Raw genomic sequence first — 19,489 nt, 5'->3', positions numbered from 1 at the left:
TTACTTTTGACTGCTTCAAGTTACAAATACACCATCTTCTAAACGATGAAATCAGCATACAAAATGTTATGTGTTGCTGACATATATGTTTTGCACACACACTATATATATACATTTATTTTAAATATATGTATATATGTGTATATTAAAGCCACGGTAAACAACCTTACGAGGGCCAGACCTATCACTAGTGTACAACTGACTGTGAAATGAAGTCAAACTTTAGATGGATGGCAATGTGCAGCCATAGGCTGCTTAGGCCATTCTCATCTGTTACAGGATCCCTGGCGGTGAGATTCTGCTTAAAGTGAAATAAGGCAAAAGCATGGAAGGAAATCTATGAGACCATCGCCACAGTGACACTTCATATTAATATCACACTGCTGGTGGCACCAGCTTTATGTTACGGCATAAATAGCCATTCTATACAGTTTTAAGCAAAATCTTATTCCTCTATTGCCACCCGATTGCTATGGCTTCTGTGCCTCAGATACTTTCCGTCAGAAATATAAACAGTAGATACAAGCAAAATACAAGCCACAGTTTGCTAAATGATAGAAAAATAACAACTTTAGTAAACGTGCTTAAACACTCATGAATTGGCCCCAGTACTACACAAACTTACTTTATTGGCGGAAAAGGGAGGGAATTTCCAGCTGTGAAAGATCCTTATTATATTTTTTCACCAGACTGTCATTTCTGCTAGGAGGAAATGCCAAGTCATGCCAAAAAAATGATAGTAAATTGTAATTATAGTGTATCTAGTTCTAGTCCATGAACAGAAATTGGAAATTATCTGGGAGCCTAGAAATGACTATTAGTGATATCAGTGGATCATCCCTTTTTCTACTATGGGTTTAACCCATTTAAAATAAACAGGCAGGGGTACCTCATAGTAATGTGTTAACTGTCCAACCATTAATATTGATAACAGTAAATTCTAGGCTGCTGTGTACACCAAATCTTTAACAAAATGAGTACTTAAAATGACCGTGTCTGAAAAGACAAGGGGCTAGACTTTCCACTTTGCTGTCTATCGCCCAAAAAATGGGCGATGTTCCAACGATGTTCGATGTCCCAGTCTTACCGATCGCTGGCTCATCGCACATTTTTTGGATGGCGATTTTACACTCGGCGATAGGCCAGCGATGTGAAATGGGTGATGCAAAAGGTCAGCGATGTGACGCTCACCCAACGAACGGCCAGCGATGTGGAAGGCAAAAGCTTCCCTAGCAACGGCCTTCTGCGCATGCGATTTAAAAAAATGTTTTCGGTTGACAGCATTTTGCGCATTTCGGGAGGTCAGGAGTCATCCACACATGCGCAAAAGGCAAATGGAGAGGTAGAGAGAGAGAGAGAGAGAGAGGATAGAGAGGAGGAAAGCAGAGGAGAGAGAAAGAACAAGTTGATGGTAGAAAAAGCAGATAAATAACAGTTTTCAAAATAATAGAGAAATAACAGTAATATGTCTGACTCTGATCAGAGTTTACATGATGTGGAGGGGCTGAGGAAGAGGGCCAAGCCATTTTCTGGCGAGGCCAACGAGGCCCTCATCATGGAGGTGCACTCCCAGTGGGCCCAATTAACCCGGGGTGCTAAGAGGAAATCCCCACCCCAGGCATATCGGAAGATATGGGGTGAGGTCGCCGATGTCGTCTCCTCGGCATCACATGAGGCGAGGGGTGCCGACCAGTGCTGTAAGCGATGGAACAGCCTGGTTGCTTCAGCAAAAGTAAGTAGGATTTTTTTATTGTAAAAATGCAAATTGTTTTCAAAATTAAACTCCTGCATTGAATTTAAGCTTGTTATTCCTACATAAATTACATATATTCCCTGCTAAGATCCGGACAGGTCTATTAACTTGTGCACTTATTAAAATCTGTCATGCTGCTCTCACTTACACTGGGGGAAGAGCTGTCCTTGCTCACTGTCTGCCATGGGAGACTTTAGGACATTAGCTCCTGTCATTGTAATCGCCGAGTTCAGTGGAGATCAATTATGGATAAATACCCTATTCGCATATAACTATGGAAACTGTTGACTATCCGTTTTAATATCTTAGCTCATGCCATGCTCTTGTCACTTTTGCAGAGGAAGTTATCGAAAAACAGGAGGGAGCAGAGGCACTTTCTTTTAAAGTATTTAAGTCATTTCATTTTTGTAATAAAAAAAATTTAGTTCAATTCCCATCAAACCCCATCTGGCAATTGTTGTCCTCTCCTTAGAGCTAGGTTATGCAACATACAGCACACCACAATAAACTCAGCGACCTGGTCAAGGTGGTACTCTAGGTTGCCTCCAGAGTGGTCCAGGCATCTGAAGCGTTGCTTCAGCACCCCAATTGTCTTTTCGACGATATTGCGTGTGGCTATGTGGCTTTCATTGTAACGCTTCTCAGTTTCCATCTAGGGATTACGTAGGGGGGTCAGGAGCCAACTGGCAAGGCCATATCCTTTATCGCCCAGCATCCAACCATGACCTTCTGGCTGACTATCAAACAGGTCAGGTATCGCACTCTCATGCAGGATGTGCACATCATGAATGCTGCCTGGAAATGTAGCATTTAATGCCATGATAATTTGGTTGAGGTCGACAACGAGCTGCACATTCAGGGAGTGGAATCCCTTTTGGTTACGAAACACCTCCGGGTTCAGTAAAGGGGCTTTCAAGGCGATGTGCGTGCAGTCTATTGCTTGGGGAAGTTTGCTATTCTCGAGAAACCTAAAGCCCTCCCCATCCGAGCCTCCCTGGTCATAGGGAAGCTTATAAAGTCCATCCTGCGAGCATAAAGGGCTTTAGTCAGCAGTTACAAGTAATGGTAAAGAGGCTACAGTCCCCATCACTATCACTAATACTATCACTGTTGATATAAATGCCCTTTCTACTACTATTAAACTTAAACTGCCCTTTCTACAAAAATAAATGCAAATATAATTATATTTATAAATATAAGTATAAATTTGAGTGGCTGTATCTGTAAAAGACCCTTAAATAACTCACAAATTATAAGTCCCTTGTTTTAGCAGCTTCCTCCCTTCCGACATTCAAAATGACATCCGCAGGACCGAGTTCTGTGAGGAAGGCCAGGGAAAAGCAACTATTCTGCAGCGATGTTCTCGGCGGGCGATCAGCCTGGCAATATGCCGGCGATGTGCCGAAGGTAGCACCCGGCGATGCGCGGGCGATCACCTCAGCGATCACCTCGGCGATGTGAGCCAAAGGTTGAGGGGACAAATTTCCAGCGATATTCCAGCCTAACTTTCCACTTTTCAGTCAAAATGGGCGACAAAAGGCCGTTTTGGGCGATATATGGGTGATATATGGGCGATGTGAAGTGGAAAATCTAGCCCAAGCTGATAACTCATTTGAAATAATGGGTCAGATGTCGCTGTGAGCGGCGAACAAACGGCGCCACTGTTCAGTCGATTTGCAGTTGTCCATAGACATATACGGGGTTTTGAACGAGAAGTTGCTGTCAGCAGAACATCGAAACAGTGCAGCACCCTCTACAGAGCATCTGGGACCTATGTGAACAGGCCAAGCAACTGTGTATCTCCTCAACCAAACAGATTGAAGAATCGTTAATGAACAACACAGAATCTGAACCAGGTAGTGTCAGTTATAATGTCAAATCAGAAAGTGAAATAAAGAGAGAAAGAAAGACTGAATTGAAAGCGAGAGAGAGAAAGAAAAAGTTTTAAAAATGTATTTAATTTTTTTTTAAATCTCCAATAATTGAAAGCTGAAGGAATTAAACTCCACACTTGTAATTTTCCGTGCCAGAAAGGCTGCTTATCAGTAATTTAGACTTATCACGTCATTAAAAGGGTACTTAGAATGGAATAGACAAGCCCTAACTTTTTGTGGCGAGTTTAGTCCATATCTATGACATCAGTACAGGAACTTCACGCGATTTGATACATCTCGGACAGCAAGATCCAGATTTTCACGTTTAGTTGACCATATGCCCTTGTCAGAAGTTGCTGCCCAATTTGCGCATAATAACAATGAGCACTGTTAGATTCAACTCAAAAGAGACCAATGCAATAGGATATTATTAAAGTTCTAAACTCACAGATTGTGCCCAGATATCCTATTATAAAGATTTTAGAATAAGAACAGGTCACTTTCTACATGTAGGACAAATGCAAATGTTGACTTGTGGCGCCCACCAGGCTATTCAGTCATTACAATTTCAAGTTATATGATACGTTTGTTCACACACAGGATAAAGGAAGATAGATTAGGAAAGGTCATCTTCTGTGGTCAAGTTAAATTCAATTTAGGCTAACCCAATTTTGCATTTCCTGCCTTCTTAGTTTACTTTCGTCCAGGGAAGTATTGCATCAGAAGTTGCTGCCATGATCTGTGTATAAAGAAAACACTTTCACAACTTTTACATAATGTCTTACTTGGTTTCATATATTTCTAAAATCAGTAACACAAGCACTTATATTCTTAGATTTTCTCAACCCCTCGATAGCACAAATGGCACTGCTCCCTCACCTCTCACATTAGGTTGCCAGATTTACCCAACACGAAAGCAAAAATGGGTTTCCACCAGCCAAATGCTATTATTTGACGTAGACACTCCATATCTTCAAATAAAGATGCATCATGCATAGCACCCAGATCCCTAAAAGCACCTGCTCTTGTGTTACCTTTTGAGCTATGTGTTTAATCAGATACCACATACAGCTCAACTTCAGTATTACAGATCGATAGGAGCAGTAACATGGTTCTCACCACGAGGTTTACCTCACTGAGGTTTTAGTTCCTTTCTTGACTGTAATCGAACTTCAGACAAGACCAGTTTGTTCCTGTAACAAATGTGAAATAAAGGGACATCATTTCTCCCTACTGACTGGGGATGGGGAGAACAATTTTTGGAAAGTGTTTCTGCTATGTTCTTTCTTACTGTCAGCCCACTGGTTATTTATCTTTCTCAAGCCCTTTGCAAAATATTTCTATTTGTTTCACCTCAAAAATCACCTTTAAATCACATCCACCTCCATAACATTGCCCTGCCTACCTGAGCCCATCTACCATTACAACTCTCATCTTTGCCTCTATTGCCTGAGATATAATTACTCCAATTCTCCTGGCTAGTCACCCATCTTCCACCCTGTGTAACATTCAGCTCAACAACAACAACAACAACGTGGATTTATATAGGGCCTTTAACGTAGAAAAGTGTCCCACGGGGCATCACAGGAGTATTATAAGACAAAAAATTTGACACCGAGCCACATAAGGAGAGATTAGGGAAGATGACCAAAAGCTTGGTCAAAGAGGTAGGTTTTAAGGAGCATCTTAAAGGAGGAACGAGAGGTTGAGAGGTGGAGAGGTTTAGGGAGAGAGTTCCAGAGCTTGGGGCCCAGGCAGCTAAAGGCACGGCCACCAATGGTTGAGTGATTATAATCAGGGATGCTCAAAGGGTCAGAATTAGAGGAGCGCAGACATCTCGGAGGGTTGTAGGGTTGGAGGAGATTACAGAGATAGGCAGGGGCGAGGCCACGGAGGGATTTGAAAACAAGGATAAGAATTTTGAAATGAGGCGTTGTGTAACCAGGAGCCAATGTAGGTCCACGAGCACAGGGGTGATGGATGAACAGGACTTGGTGCGAGTTAGGACTTAGGCAGGTCATCCAAAGCTCTGCTGCCCATATGCTATATCTTGTACCATGTTCTGCTCGCTCATCACCCTTGTCCTTGTTGACCTACATTGCCTCCCTGTCATCCAAAACCTAAAAATTAAAATTCATGTCCTTGTGTTTCAAACTCCCATTATCTCTTCCCTCCCTATCTCTGTTGCCTCCTTCAGCACTACAATCCCCTCCCATCCAAACTCACCATTCCACTGACTCCCCTCTCTTGTGCAATCCCTCTCTCTTCAGCCCACCACTGCCAACCATGACTTTAGCTACCTAGGCCCTACGCTCTGGAATTCCTTCCCTAAAGCCATCTGCCTCTCCAACTCACTTTTCTCCTTTAAGTTGCTGGTGAAGTATTATACATTATCCCATGAAATCATGTGCCTTTTTTTGGTGCTCTTCTTTTTATCCCCACCTATTATCTCCACTGACCTTGCACCCCCTCCCTTGTCCTGAAGGTGTTGATTCCACCAGTGCAGTATTGAGGGAGTGCTCCTGTGTCAGAAGTGCTGTCTTTTGGATGAGACGTTAAACCAAGGCCCTGCCTGCCCTTAGGTAGATGTAAAAGATTCCATGGCACTACCCCATGGAGACTGGACATCTGTGGAAATGTATCTCAGCAAAGAAAAAAAAAGACTTGCATTTATATAGCACCTTTCCCATTCTCGGGACGTCCCAAAGCATTTCACAGCCAATAAAGTAATTTTGAAGTTCAGTCACTGTTATAATGTAGGAAACACAGAGTAAATTTGTGCACAGTAAGATCCCACAAACAGCAACATGATAAATGACCAGATCATCTGTTTTTTTAGGTGTTGGTTGAGGAATAAATATTGGCCAGGATACCAGGGAGAGTTCCCCTGCTATGGTTTGAAAAACTGCCATAGGATTGTTTACGTCCACCTCTAAGGGCAGGTGGGGCACAGTTTAACGTCTTATCCAAAAGATGGCACATCCGACAGTGCAGCATTCCCTCAATACTGCACTGGGGTGTCAGTCTAGATTTTGTGCTCAAGTCTGTGGAACCACATCCCTCTGAATTAGAGGCAAGAGTGCTATCAACTGAGCAGTGGCTGACACAAACTGCCATTGTATTAGGTACGGTAGAAGATGGCATACTTATCTAATGCATTTGCTACAAAAAGTCTTGTATGAAACATGTCTCCAAGGAACCATAATCAAATCGAAATAAGGTCTTGCTGTTATCACTTGGCACTTATTGTCACTTTTCTGCTTGGCAGCCAAAGAGAGACTTAAATAGGACTCTGAGGATCGCTGTATATAATTATCGATACAGGAAGGTAAAGTTAAGTTACCCACAGCAGCATTACATGCTTTCAATTTACTTCCAAATAGTATGAACAAATTCCTACAGCAGCATATGGTACAAACATCAGTGCATTCTTTAGGGGATTTTACATTCCAGCCTACCAAATGTGTTATTTACAGTTCCGTTTAAAGTTTGAATCATGGTATATTTATGACTATACCGTGTAGTTGAAATAGAGTTAATTTTTTGGGAGGTTCTGATGAAGGATTTCTACCCAGTGTTAAACGATCTTTTCTTGTTGCAGATGCTGGTGGATCTGACGAGTACTTCCAGCATCTTCCGCTTTTATTTCAATGATTTTTGCCTTGTCTTTAATCAATTGTCTGCTCCTTCCTTGGGTCTCCCTACACCACTTCCTGATTGAGAGGGCTCTTAGGCTTCCCCTATTACAATTCATGGGCTGGCTGACAGCTAGGAAATGTCATGTGTCCTCATTGTCGGGAATCACTTGGCCTAGGTACTGCACCTTCCCATGACAGCAGGGTTGAAAATGGGAGCTCGCTGTGCAGGAAAATGCCATGAACCATGGCCCTGTAACTGCATGCCAAAGTGCCAATGTACTGTGCCACCTGGCGACTAAATTAGAAAGAAAAGAAATTACTTGCAATTTCCTAGCTTTTCATGACTTCAGGATGTCCCACAGCTTTTCACAGCCAACGAAGTACATTTGAAATGTAATCACTGTTGTAATGTAGGGAAACACAGCAGCCTTATCTGGTTATTTATCTCATTGCTGTTCGTGGGACCTTGCGGTGCACAAATTGGCTGCTGTGTTTCCCTACATTACTTAAGGAATAACTTTTGACCAGGACACCAGGCAAACTCCCCTGCTCTTTTCTGAATTGTGCCATATGATCCTGAGGACAGACAGGGCAGTGTTTTAATGTATCAACAAAAATACAGCACCTCTTACACTGCAGCACTCCCTCAGTACTTCAATAAAGTGTGAGCTTAGATTATGTCCTCAATGTCTGGAGTGGGGCTTGAAGCCTCGACCTTCTAATTCAGACGCAAGAGTGTTACCATTGAGCCAAGGCTGAATACATTACAACTTGGGTTACTCTGCTCCACTGCAACAACCATTTAAAAATGGTCCATTTCGACTACTGCATTGAACCTGGCACAGAGTCCATGCAAGCAATGAGTTTCAACACCCAGTGAACCAAATACCTTTAAACTTACTGTTACATTTGGAATATCAGTCTCTTAATTTTTTGAAGGTTTTCAATTGGTATGCTTATTATAAACACACATCTGAAATCTGTTCATCAAAACTGTATTTACAAAAGCAAGTTTAAACAATTTTCCTCAAGCCGCTTAGAAAACAAAGGGCTTATGGAAACTACGCTTGGTGTTAGTCCTTCCACATAATGTCCATTATTGCAGTAACCAACTTGCTTGGGTAATGCTCATCATACTGTAACCGTTCGCTGAAACATTATTGTCTCTTCCACTTCACCACACTAAATTTGTTGTGGTTTTAGCACCAAAGTCGGTCAGTGATATTTGGATGTGACTATCCTTATCTGGTATGTAGCACTTATGAATAGGTAACAATGCAGGTTTATTTTCCTGCTGTGTCTCCAAAAATGTGTAATTTTACTTACTTTTTTCTCACACATAGATTGTGTAGGTACAGTAGAATGCCAATAAACTACAGTGAATCAACATTTTTTTTAAATTGGAATATATTCAACCTTTATATTACACCATGGATTAGAACTCACACTGCAACCGATGCTATCAGTAAGTCTATTTGACCAATAGCAATGTTGGATAATCATCCTGTTGCAACAGTCAAGATACATGTGCAATTTTTCAGTCCAATCCAATTTTCACCAGTTGCATGCACCTATATTAATGAGCTATACATATGAGTATGAGGAACCCTTACAAATGGAGTACATTATTGAAAGGAAGTTTATATGGTTTTTCTGTTTTAAAAAAGGAAGAGATAAGCAATGTGTTTCACATAAGTGATTATTGCATACCAAACAGCTTTGCAGTAAGAGGGCCCCGTGCTTTGGAAATGAATTAGCCTAACAGAGCAGCAAGTATTATTTTGTTCTTTACAATGCATACTCAGCAATTCAATTGCCTATATTTTATCCAGGTGCAGTTCAGAAATATAGTATCTTTTCCTTTTTAAACAACAGTTGAATGTTGTGCATTTATTCGGCATTATTTCCAATGTCTTTGCTTGCTGTGCTCATCACCAAATCTCTATTTTAAAAAATGGGCAACAACCAAATAACTCAAACCCAAGTGCTGCTCAGTGAAGTCACGCGTGCCTGCAAAAAGATGAACTGAATTCTCAGCAGTACTTCCCCAAAAGAACAGAAGTTTCACCTGACAAGCTGGGGCAGAGGCCTTGGGATTTGAACTTGAACCAAGAATAACAGATGCAATAAAGAAAGACAGAAAGAACTTTCATTTACATAACACCTTTCATGACCTCAGGACATCCCAAAGAGCTTTACGCCCAGTTAAATATTATTTGAAGTGTAGTCACTTTATTATGTAGGAAATGCGGCAGCAAATTTGCACACAGCAATGTCCCATAAAGAGTGATGAGATAATGACCAGATAATCTGTTTTAGTGAGGTCAGGACACCAGGGAGAACTCCCCTGCTCTTCTTCAAATACTGCCATGGAATCTGAGAGGGTAGACGGGGCCTTGGTTTAAGATCACATCTGAAAGACGATACCTCCAACAGTGCCACATTGGAGTGTCAGCCTAAATTACATGCTCAAGTCTCTGGAGCAGGACTTGAACCCAAAATCTTCTGATTCAGAGGCAACAGTGCTACCACTGAGCCAAGGCTGATGAATTTGGCTTCTGCCAGGAAGACTCTTGTACAACAATGACTACATATTTAGAAACAGCCAAAAAACTGAAGGCAGTTCTAACAAAACTAAGCTTGGGAAGTTGGCTTCCTGCTATGTCATGGTCAAAGAAGCATTTTGACTAGCAAATAAACACCAAATAAACATTAATTATATTGACAAAATAGTTAATCCCAATTTTATTATCTGTATCTAACAGAGTGTCACTGGCTCAAATATGGCTGGATCATCAAAGAAAACTTGAAAAAAGTTTTAAAATAATCACCAATGAACTGTAGCTCTCTGATATACTACCATTTAATTGGAGGGGCATGAAATGGTGCTGCCATACTATAGTGTATCAAGGAGCTCTCCCCCAAAGTACAATAATTAAAGACCAAACTGGATCAATGTCACAAGTTGTTGTCTCAAACATATTAAGTTCACACCAAAAATGTTGCAAAGAAATTCTTCTTCAAACTTTTCTATAGATATTTTCAGTTTTTTTTTAAAGTCAGTGAAATTATTTTGCTTTGTCCAATTAGTCGGGCTTAACACAGAATACACTGTCTCTTTGATCTAGCTCTCATATTGTGCTTTAGGTACTTAGGTGATCTATTTGTTTATATATAATTTTACAACTGGTTTTATACATTTTCGGGGGGAGAAGGGAAACAACACAGGTCTATATGCATGTTGGGTGTCCGAAATGTGGCAGAGTTACTTCCTCTTACTGGTATTTACACTCACATAGCACCAGCGACAACCTTACATTTGCATAAGGACACTAAATTGTGTGCCATTTATCACAAATGCTTTGGATAACCTATTTTAAAATTATTGTTCTGGGATCAGTTTCATTCATAACAGTAACAGTTTCATGGAGCTTTTGAAATCCTGGTAGTTAAATATTAAGTGACTATATGAAAGTTACTATTAATATGAAGGAGATGCTCCTTAGATTAAGTTTGCCAACTGTAGAATCACTACAGATAATCAAATTGGACTGAGAGTAGTATTTGAATACACATTTTATGTGCACTCATTCCATTACCTGGGAAACTGGGTTCATTCATTCGCTATTATCAAGATTTTATATTACAGTTTAGTGATGTTTTCAAAGAAATATGCACATAGCAGCTAGAACAGTACTGTATGTAACAGAAGTTATAACATAGGGAACCTATGTGGAACTCTATTGGATGAGCTTGAAGAGCAGTAAACCATTTTGGAGACCTCTTTTCATACTTGGTTCGGCCCCTATTACATGTAGTAAGGGGAAGCCTGAACATTAAATCCTCAGAAATGCAAGATTCTGGCAGATAGAGCCTGTTACAGAACCATAGAAGTAAAACATTTCCTGCAGATTTTTTGGACATGATTAATTTTAACAAGAAGTGTTATTGTACAAAAGCCCATCACTCCCACCTTTTCAAGGCTAATTCACCCAACTATTAAGAGAGTTTAGCCTTTCCAATTACTGTGGCACATCATTGGTAATGAGTAAGCAATCGATTGAATAACGCTTGTGGTCAGATTGAATGTTGAATTAAGGCAGAAACTTCCTCCTCTCTATGTAATCATGATTTTAAATATAGAATTGTGATAGTTCCACAAAAAGAAAGATTTCCAGTTATATAGCATCTTGACACATCTCCCTGAAACATGTCAAAGTGTTTCACACACAATAAATTAGTTTTGGAAGTGCTGGCAAGCAGCCATTCTTGCACATAGCAAAATCCCACCAGCAGCAATGGGAGGAATGATCAATGAACCAGTGCTGCTAATTATGCTGGAATGTTGACCAAGGACATCATGAGAACTATTTGTTCTTCTTCAAGTAGAGCCACGAAATTTCAACATCCACCTGAATATACACAGGACAGTACCTCAGACATTGCTCCACTCCCTCTACTTCAGTGGCATGTCAGCCCTGGTCATGTGCCCAATACCTGCAGGCTTCAAACAGACTATCTGCTAGCTCAGAGGTTAGAGTACTATCAACTGAGCCAAGTAGACAAAGCAACCCAAAGTTACTTCAGTGTTCCTTATATAATTATATAGTTGATTTAGTCTCGCTTTTCAGCTCTGAATGCAGATATCAGAACAAAGTGTAAGCTCTTCCAAAGAGTGTCACCACCCCAATTGCTTAAAAAACACACAGTCCCGGCCCAATTATTCATTTTCGCATTGGAGTGTTCCAACCCCGGATAAATGGGATTAAAAAATAAAAACAGATAATGCTAGAAACACTCAGCAAGTCAGGCAACTTCAGTGGAGAGAGAAACAGTTAAGGTTTCAGGTCGATGACCTTTCGTCGGAAACCCAAAGTTCATCGACCTGACACGTTTAACCCTTTCTCCAGGGATGCTGAGTGTTTCCAGTATTTTAACTGTTTTTATTTCAGATTTCCAGCGTTTGCAGTATTTTGCTTTTTTGACAATTGGGATTAATCCTGTCAAGTGCTGAAACGTCTCAAAATTCACCTTTCCTTCTCACAGGACTCCCCACAGATCATTCATTGTGCATTTATACCAATGAAAACCAGTAAACGGAACTCCAGAAAGGTGGCGACACCTTTTAATTAGGTTATCTTTCCGAATTAAAAATTGAATCACATTTCAGATTTTGGTGTCAACTTTCACGGGGTTTGAAGGGGATTGCAGTGACTGGGTTAAATGCCCCTACAATGCTGATGTACGAGTAGTACTTTAAACACTGGAACAACTACTCGCTGGTGTTTGCTCTGTGGGGCGCTCACTCCTGAGGACATGGGATGTTGGAATCATTAGAATCACGGAATCTTACAGCACAGAAGGAGGCCATTTGGCTCTTTGAGAGAGCTATTCATTTAGTCCCTGCTCTTCCTCCGGTGGCCCTGCAACCTTCTCCCCATCTCGGTGACTGGGGGGCGGAGTCTGGAAGCAGGGTGGGCGAGTAGCCCGGGGGAAAGCCTCAGGGAAAGGGGGCTGTTGCAGGCAGTCGGTCTGTCAGTCCGCACTGGGCTATCGGAAGGAGAATCTCACCCTCCTCCCGGCCCTGACCTGACCTGGCTCAGAGTGGAGCTGATCATTTCTGCACTGGCCGCGAGTTGAAGGAATATAATTTGGGTTTTCTTTCTTCTCTAGTGGCATGCCCAAAGTAAGCCTGCATACACCGTCGGGAAAGAGATGGGACCATTGCTTTGCATGCTGCAAGTGCACATTGTTCCAAAGTCTTTGTGCAATTGGCTGGCCGGACTTTGTAAGCTGGCGAGGACGCCGGTCCCACACCACCGTGACAAGCCGACGCGTTACTCGCTTGTCTCTGCGGCTGAAGCACTCCGACTGGTGGCGGGGAGGGGAGAGAGGTGAGCGAGCACAGTCCGACCTCCGGCTCCTGATTCCGGGACACCAGTGCAGGAGAGGGAGCCCGAGCTTGCGATCCGTAATCCCCAAAAATAAATAAACCCTAGGCCTGTTCGGATACAGTGTGTGGAATCAATAGGGCGACAGGAGAGGGGAGGGGGTGAGAGAGCCGCCAGAAAACAGCCAGCCTACCGCCCCCCCCCCCCCCCCACCACTTCAAAAACAAGAGGCAGACTTACATCTTCAAACAGGGATCCGACGTTGGCTGTGATCAGCAACACTCCCGTGCCCTGTGCAGACGTCTTCACCGCCATAATCTGCAGATCTGAGCACACCTTGTTTATTATCAGTAACAGAAGAAAGGCGGGCTGTCAGAGGCTCGCAAACTGCCCGCTGCTCTCTGCACTGTTTATTATCCCGTGCTCACGCCGCGATCTCTTCTGCTTCATTCATTCACAGCGCTTCCCTCTCTCTCTCCCTCTCTGTATGTCTCTCTGTGTCTCTTCACTTCTCCGCGGGGCTGGCGCTGGCTCTGGGCTCGCTCATTATCAGCTTCTCCCCAAGAACAAGAAACTTTCTCCTCCTCCTCCTCCTCCTCCTAACACAGGGCGATCACTCTGTTTCCAAACATTTCAGTCTCCCTGTGATCTTTGCCTCTGCCTCTTTTTTTTCCGGGCAATCTGTCGCCCAGGAAACATTGCGTGAAATTGACTCGTAAGGCAGGAATATTTTTTTTAAAACTGTCCTGACGTCAGTTACCAGATGAAAAAGATCTCGCTCTTAAAAGGGCAATGCCTCTGTTGGAAGTGGGGCCCGGCGGCCAGCCTCCCTCGAAAAACAATTGTTATTGATTATACCCGGGGAAAGGGGGCATTTAAAATTAATACAACTGGATGAAAGCAAATAAACCATCACAATAAAAGATGCGCGTTAATAAAGGCGAATGTATTGTTGCATAAAGGATTACTCAATGCAAAGATCTTTACTCCAAGTTCGTTCGCTGTTTTTTAGTTAACATGTTAAAAGTTTCTCTCCGAATAGGAAAAGTTTATTGCTAAATGCAGTGGACCGGGAAATCTGAACCTTTCATTTGAAGGACGAGCTCGTGAATCCACAGAGGCTCCTGAGTGGAACAGAGACCGCAGCTCTCAGCCAGGTATGGCCCCGCTGTACTCAGGCTGTTTAAGGTGCACCAGCTGTCAAATTGTTGAGTTTGACAACAGCAGTCGATCAGTTTATGCAAGGGACTTCATTTTTAAACTTACATTCAAAAGTGTTATTTATTTTCAATTAGGTGCTACTCGAAAGTGATTGTGATGCAACAGACTTTGTCTAAAATGGACAAATTGAGCCTTTTATGCTGCATCATTTATATTATGTAAACGTCAAAATTAAAATAATATATATTGTTGTTACATCACAGGATGAAAATGTGGCTGTGAGTTTAGCCAAACTTCTGGACAGTGAAATTAAATCACAGTTCCACTGACATAGTATTAGGCTGTCAAAGTGGCATTTCCAACATTACAACAGCGACCAGGACTGGCCTTATGGATGGGCAACGTGCGCAAGCACCCAGGGTGCCAGGGTCAGGAGGGTGCCATGTTCAAGAGGGTGTGACATTAAAGGCACGACCTCTATGAAAAACGCCTGCTACCAACGGACTGCAGTGCTCCTCAAGAAGAGCAAATCTCTACTTTCAAGAGCAAGTTCGAAAAAACACATGGATAGCACTCAGGATCCTGTTAACCATTCCCATATCAGTGGTGATGGATAGCGCTCGGATCTTGTTAACCATTCCCGTATCAGTGGTGATGGATAGCACTCAGGATCCTGTTAACCATTCCCGTATCAGTGGTGATGGATATCACTCAGGATCCTATTAACCAATCCCGTATCAGTGGTGATGAATAGCACTCGGAATCCTGTTAACCATTCCCGTGTCGGTGGCGATGGATAGCACTCGGAATCCTGTTAACCATTTCCATATCGGTGGTGATGGATAGCACTCAGGATCCTGTTAACCATTCCCGTATCAGTGGTGATGGATAGCACTCAGGATCCTGTTAACCATTCCCGTATCAGTGGTGATGGATAGCACTCAGGATCCTGTTAACCATTTCCATATCGGTGGTGATGGATAGCACTCAGGATCCTGTTAACCATTCCCGTATCAGTGGCGAGCAACACACGGAGCTTCTCAAGTTGAAGCTCATAAAACATATTTGCAATCATCTATGGGAGACGACAGGCTGGCTATGCAGTCTTTCGAGCATGATGCGATTCAAAGTATCTTGGTAAACAAAGTTTTTTATTTGTTATTGTTATTTATTAGTTTAGTGTTTAATTTAATGTTTAGTTTATTTGTCGCTTAGCTATAATGTTATTTTTATGACTTATATTGTTTATTATTTAAATTTTAAAACTTTTGAGATATACAGCTTTATTTCTGAAACTTTCACTAATACTACTACATACTTAAACTCAAAGAAAGGGTGCCAAAATGCAAGTTTTCCCAAGCCACCATTTCCCTGACAGCGACTACAGTTTAAAAGGGCTGCATTGGTTGTAAAGTGCTTTGGGATACTCAGGATGCTCTGAGGTTTTGAACGGAAGTATATAAATGCAAGCTCTTTCTTTCCTTCTTTTATTACAACCACATTCAAACCTGCTTTTCTTGGGCTACAAAACCCCTTTTCTCAGGTGAAATATTACATAAAAGTGATAAGAACCAATTTTAGCTTGTCTGCTAAAGGTTCTTACGAGAGGTCATTAACCTGAAAGGTTAACGCTGTTCCTCGCTCCACAGATGTTGCCTGACCTGCTGAGTATTTCCAGCATTTTCTGTTTTTATTTCCACTTTCCAGCATCCGTAGTATTTTGCTTTTGTTTAATTTGTCTGTTCCCTTGTCAGATGCTGCCTGAGCTGCCAACTGCTTCCACCATTTTCTGTTTTTATTTCCGTTTTCCAGCACCTGCGTGCGTTTCTTTTTTAACCTCAAATGTCAGCCTTATTTTGAAGATGCTTATCACATCCAGATTTTATCATAGAATAATGCAGCACAAAAGGATACCATTCGGCCCATCAGGCCTGTGCCAGTTCTTTGAAGGAGAAGTCCCACTCTTTCCACAAAGCTATGCAATTTTTTCCCCCTTCAAGTATTTATCTAATTCCCTTTTGAAAGTTACCATTGAATCTACAATTTATTTCATTCCAGGTTTTACCTTGATGGTTCTTGAGGGTGATCTTTATCTTCACATGTCAGGATCTTCAGTCAGAATCAGGTGAATTTATAATGGGGAACAAAGAAATGGCAGACCAATTGAACAAATACTTTGGTTCTGTCTTCACGAAGGAAGACACGAATAACCTTCTGAAAATACTAGGGGACTGAGGGTCTAGTGAGAAGGAGGAACTGAAGCAAATCCTTATTAGTCAGGAAATTGTGTTAGGGAAATTGATGGTATTGAAGGCCGATAAATCTCCAGTGCGTGATGGTCTGCATCCCAGAGTACTTAAGGAAGTGGCCCGAGAAATAATGGATGCATTGGTGATCATTTTCCAACACTCTATAGACTCTGGATCAGTTCCCATGGATTGGAGTGTAGCTAATGTAACCCCACTTTTTAAAAAAGGAGGGAGAGAGAAAACAGGGAATTATAGACCGGTTAGCCTGACATCGGTGGTGGGGAAAATGTTGGAATCAATTATTAAAGACATAATAGCAGCACATTTGGAATGCAGTGACAGGATCGGTCCAAGTCAGCATGGATTTATGAAAGGGAAATCACGCTTGACAAATCCTCTAAAATGTTTTGAGGATGTAACTAGTAGAGTGGACAAGGGAGAACCAGTAGATGTGTATTTGGACTTTCAAAAGGCTTTTGACAAGGTCCCACACAAGAGATTAGTGTGCAAAATTAAAGCACATGGAATTGAGGGTAATGTATTGACATGGATAGAGAATTGGTTGGCAGACAGGAAGCAAAGAGTAGGAATAAATAGATGCTTTTCAGAATGGGAGGCAGTGACTCGTGAGGTATCGCAAGGTTCAGTGCTGGGACCCCAGCTATTTACAATATACATTAATGATTTGGACGAAGGAATTGAATGTAATATCTCCAAGTTTGCAGATGACACTAAACTGGGTGGCAATGCGAGCTGTGAGGAGGATGCTAAGAGGCTGCAGGGTGACTTGGACAGGTTAGATGAGTGGGCAAATGCATGGCAGATGCAGTATAATGTAGATAAATGTGAGGTTATCCACTTTGGGGGCAAAAACAGGGAGGCAGAATATTATCTGAATGGTGACAGATTAGGAAAAGGGGAGGTGCAATGAGACCTGGGTGTCATGGTACATCAGTCATTGAAAGTTAGCATGCAGGTACAGCAGGCAGTGAAGAAGGCAAATGGCATGTTGGCCTTCATAGCGAGAGGATTTGAGTATAGGAACAGGGAGGTCTTACTGCAGTTGTACAGGGCCTTAGTGAGGCCTCACCTGGAATATTGTGTACAATTTTGGTCTCCTAATCTGAGGAAGGACATCCTTGCTATTGAGGGAGTGTAGCGAAGATTCACCAGACTGATTCCCGGGATGGCAGGACTGACATATGAAGATAGACTGGATTGACTAGGCTTATATTCACTGGAATTTAGAAGAATGAGAGGGGATCTCATAGAAACATATAAAATTCTGAAGGGATTGGACAGATTAGATGCAGGAAGAATGTTCCCAATGTTGGGGAAGTCCAGAACCAGGGGTCACAGTCTAAGGATAAGGGGTATGCCATTTAGGACCGAGATGAGGCGAAACTTCTTCACTCAGAGAATTGTGAACCCGTGGAATTCTCTACCACAGAAAACCGTTGAGGCCAGTTCGTTAGATATATTCAAAAGGGAGTTAGATGTAGCCCTTACAGCATACATATGACCTGGAAGAGGGGACAGAGTGTAGTGCAACAAAATTTGCAGATGACACAAAGGTTAGTGGGAAAGCGGGTTGTGTCGAGGACACAGAGAAGCGGCAAAGAGATTTAGATAGGTTAAGCGAATGGGCTAAGGTTTGGCAGATGGAATACAATGTCAGAAAGTGTGAGGTCATCCACCTTGGAAAAAAAACAGTAAAAGGGAATATTATTTGAATGGAGAAATTACAACATGCTGCGGTGCAGAGGGACCTGGGGGTCCTTGTGCATGAATCCAAAAAAGTTAGTTTGCAGGTGCAGCAGGTAATCAGGAAGGCAAATGGAATGTTGGCCTTCATTGCGAGAGGGATGGAGTACAAAAGCAGGGAGGTCCTGCTGCAACTGTATAGGGTATTGGTGAGGCCGCACCTGGAGTACTGCGTGCAGTTTTGGTCACCTTACTTAAGGAAGGATATACTAGCTTTGGAGGGGGTACAGAGACGATTCACTAGGCTGATTCCGGAGATGAGGGGGTTACCTTATGATGATAGATTGAGTAGACTGGGTCTTTACTCGTTGGAGTTCAGAAGGATGAGGGATGATCTTATAGAAACATTTAAAATAATGAAAGGGATAGACAAGATAGAGGCAGAGAGGTTGTTTCCACTGGTCGGGGAGACTAGAACTAGGGGGCACAGCCTCAAAATACGGGGGAGCCAATTTAAAACCGAGTTGAGAAGGAATTTCTTCTCCCAGAGGGTTGTGAATCTGTGGAATTCTCTGCCCAAGGAAGCAGTTGAGGCTAGCTCATTGAGTGTATTCAAGTCACGGATAGATAGATTTTGAACCAATAAGGGAATTAAGGGTCACGGGGAGCGGGCGGGTAAGTGGAGCTGAGTCCACGGCCAGATCAGCCATGATCTTGTTGAATGGCGGAGCAGGCCCGAGGGGCTAGATGGCCTACTCCTGTTCCTAATTCTTATGTTCTTATGTTCTTATGTAAAGGGATCAAGGGGTATGGAGAGAAAGCAGCAATGGGGTACTAAAGTTGCATGATCAGCCATAATCATATTGAATGGTGTTGAGGCTCGAAGGGCCGAATGGCCTACTCCTGCCCCTATTTTCTATGTTTCTATGTTTCCACCTGAAATGATTGAGAAGTTGGCAATGTCAATACATTGCTCACATTAAGATGTCCCAAACATCTTCTGGTTCGGGCCTCATTTAAATGCCGCCGGAAAGCTACAGATGCTGAATAGGCAACTACACTGCAGCTCACCGGTTATGGGAGGATGGCAAATCATTTGGTTTTACATGCTGGCCAATTTGCCATAAAATTCTCAATGAATATATACTCCATTAAGAAATAAAAACTCCACAGGAAAAGTGATCCATCTGTGGCTAACTAAAGAAGTTAAGGATTGTAT

At 42.2% G+C, this 19,489-nt stretch overlaps 1 protein-coding gene across 1 annotated transcript in view; it reads right to left on the bottom strand.

Moving 5' to 3' along the window:
• The window catches only part of LOC139255855 (inositol polyphosphate-5-phosphatase A), a 547,723-nt gene extending 533,901 nt beyond the window's left edge, over window positions 1–13,822 (bottom strand). The window contains exon 1 of the mRNA XM_070874031.1: window positions 13,397–13,822. Coding sequence (XP_070730132.1) covers window positions 13,397–13,471 — 75 coding nt within the window. The 5' untranslated portion in view covers window positions 13,472–13,822. The remainder of the gene's footprint in view (window positions 1–13,396) is intronic.
• Window positions 13,823–19,489: the final 5,667 nt, after the last annotated feature.

This window comes from Pristiophorus japonicus, chromosome 3 (assembly GCF_044704955.1).
Source record: "Pristiophorus japonicus isolate sPriJap1 chromosome 3, sPriJap1.hap1, whole genome shotgun sequence".
NCBI classification, from domain to species: Eukaryota; Metazoa; Chordata; class Chondrichthyes; family Pristiophoridae; genus Pristiophorus; species Pristiophorus japonicus.
Note: the sequence above shows the minus strand (reverse complement) of the source record. Positions and strands in the feature narration are given on the sequence as shown.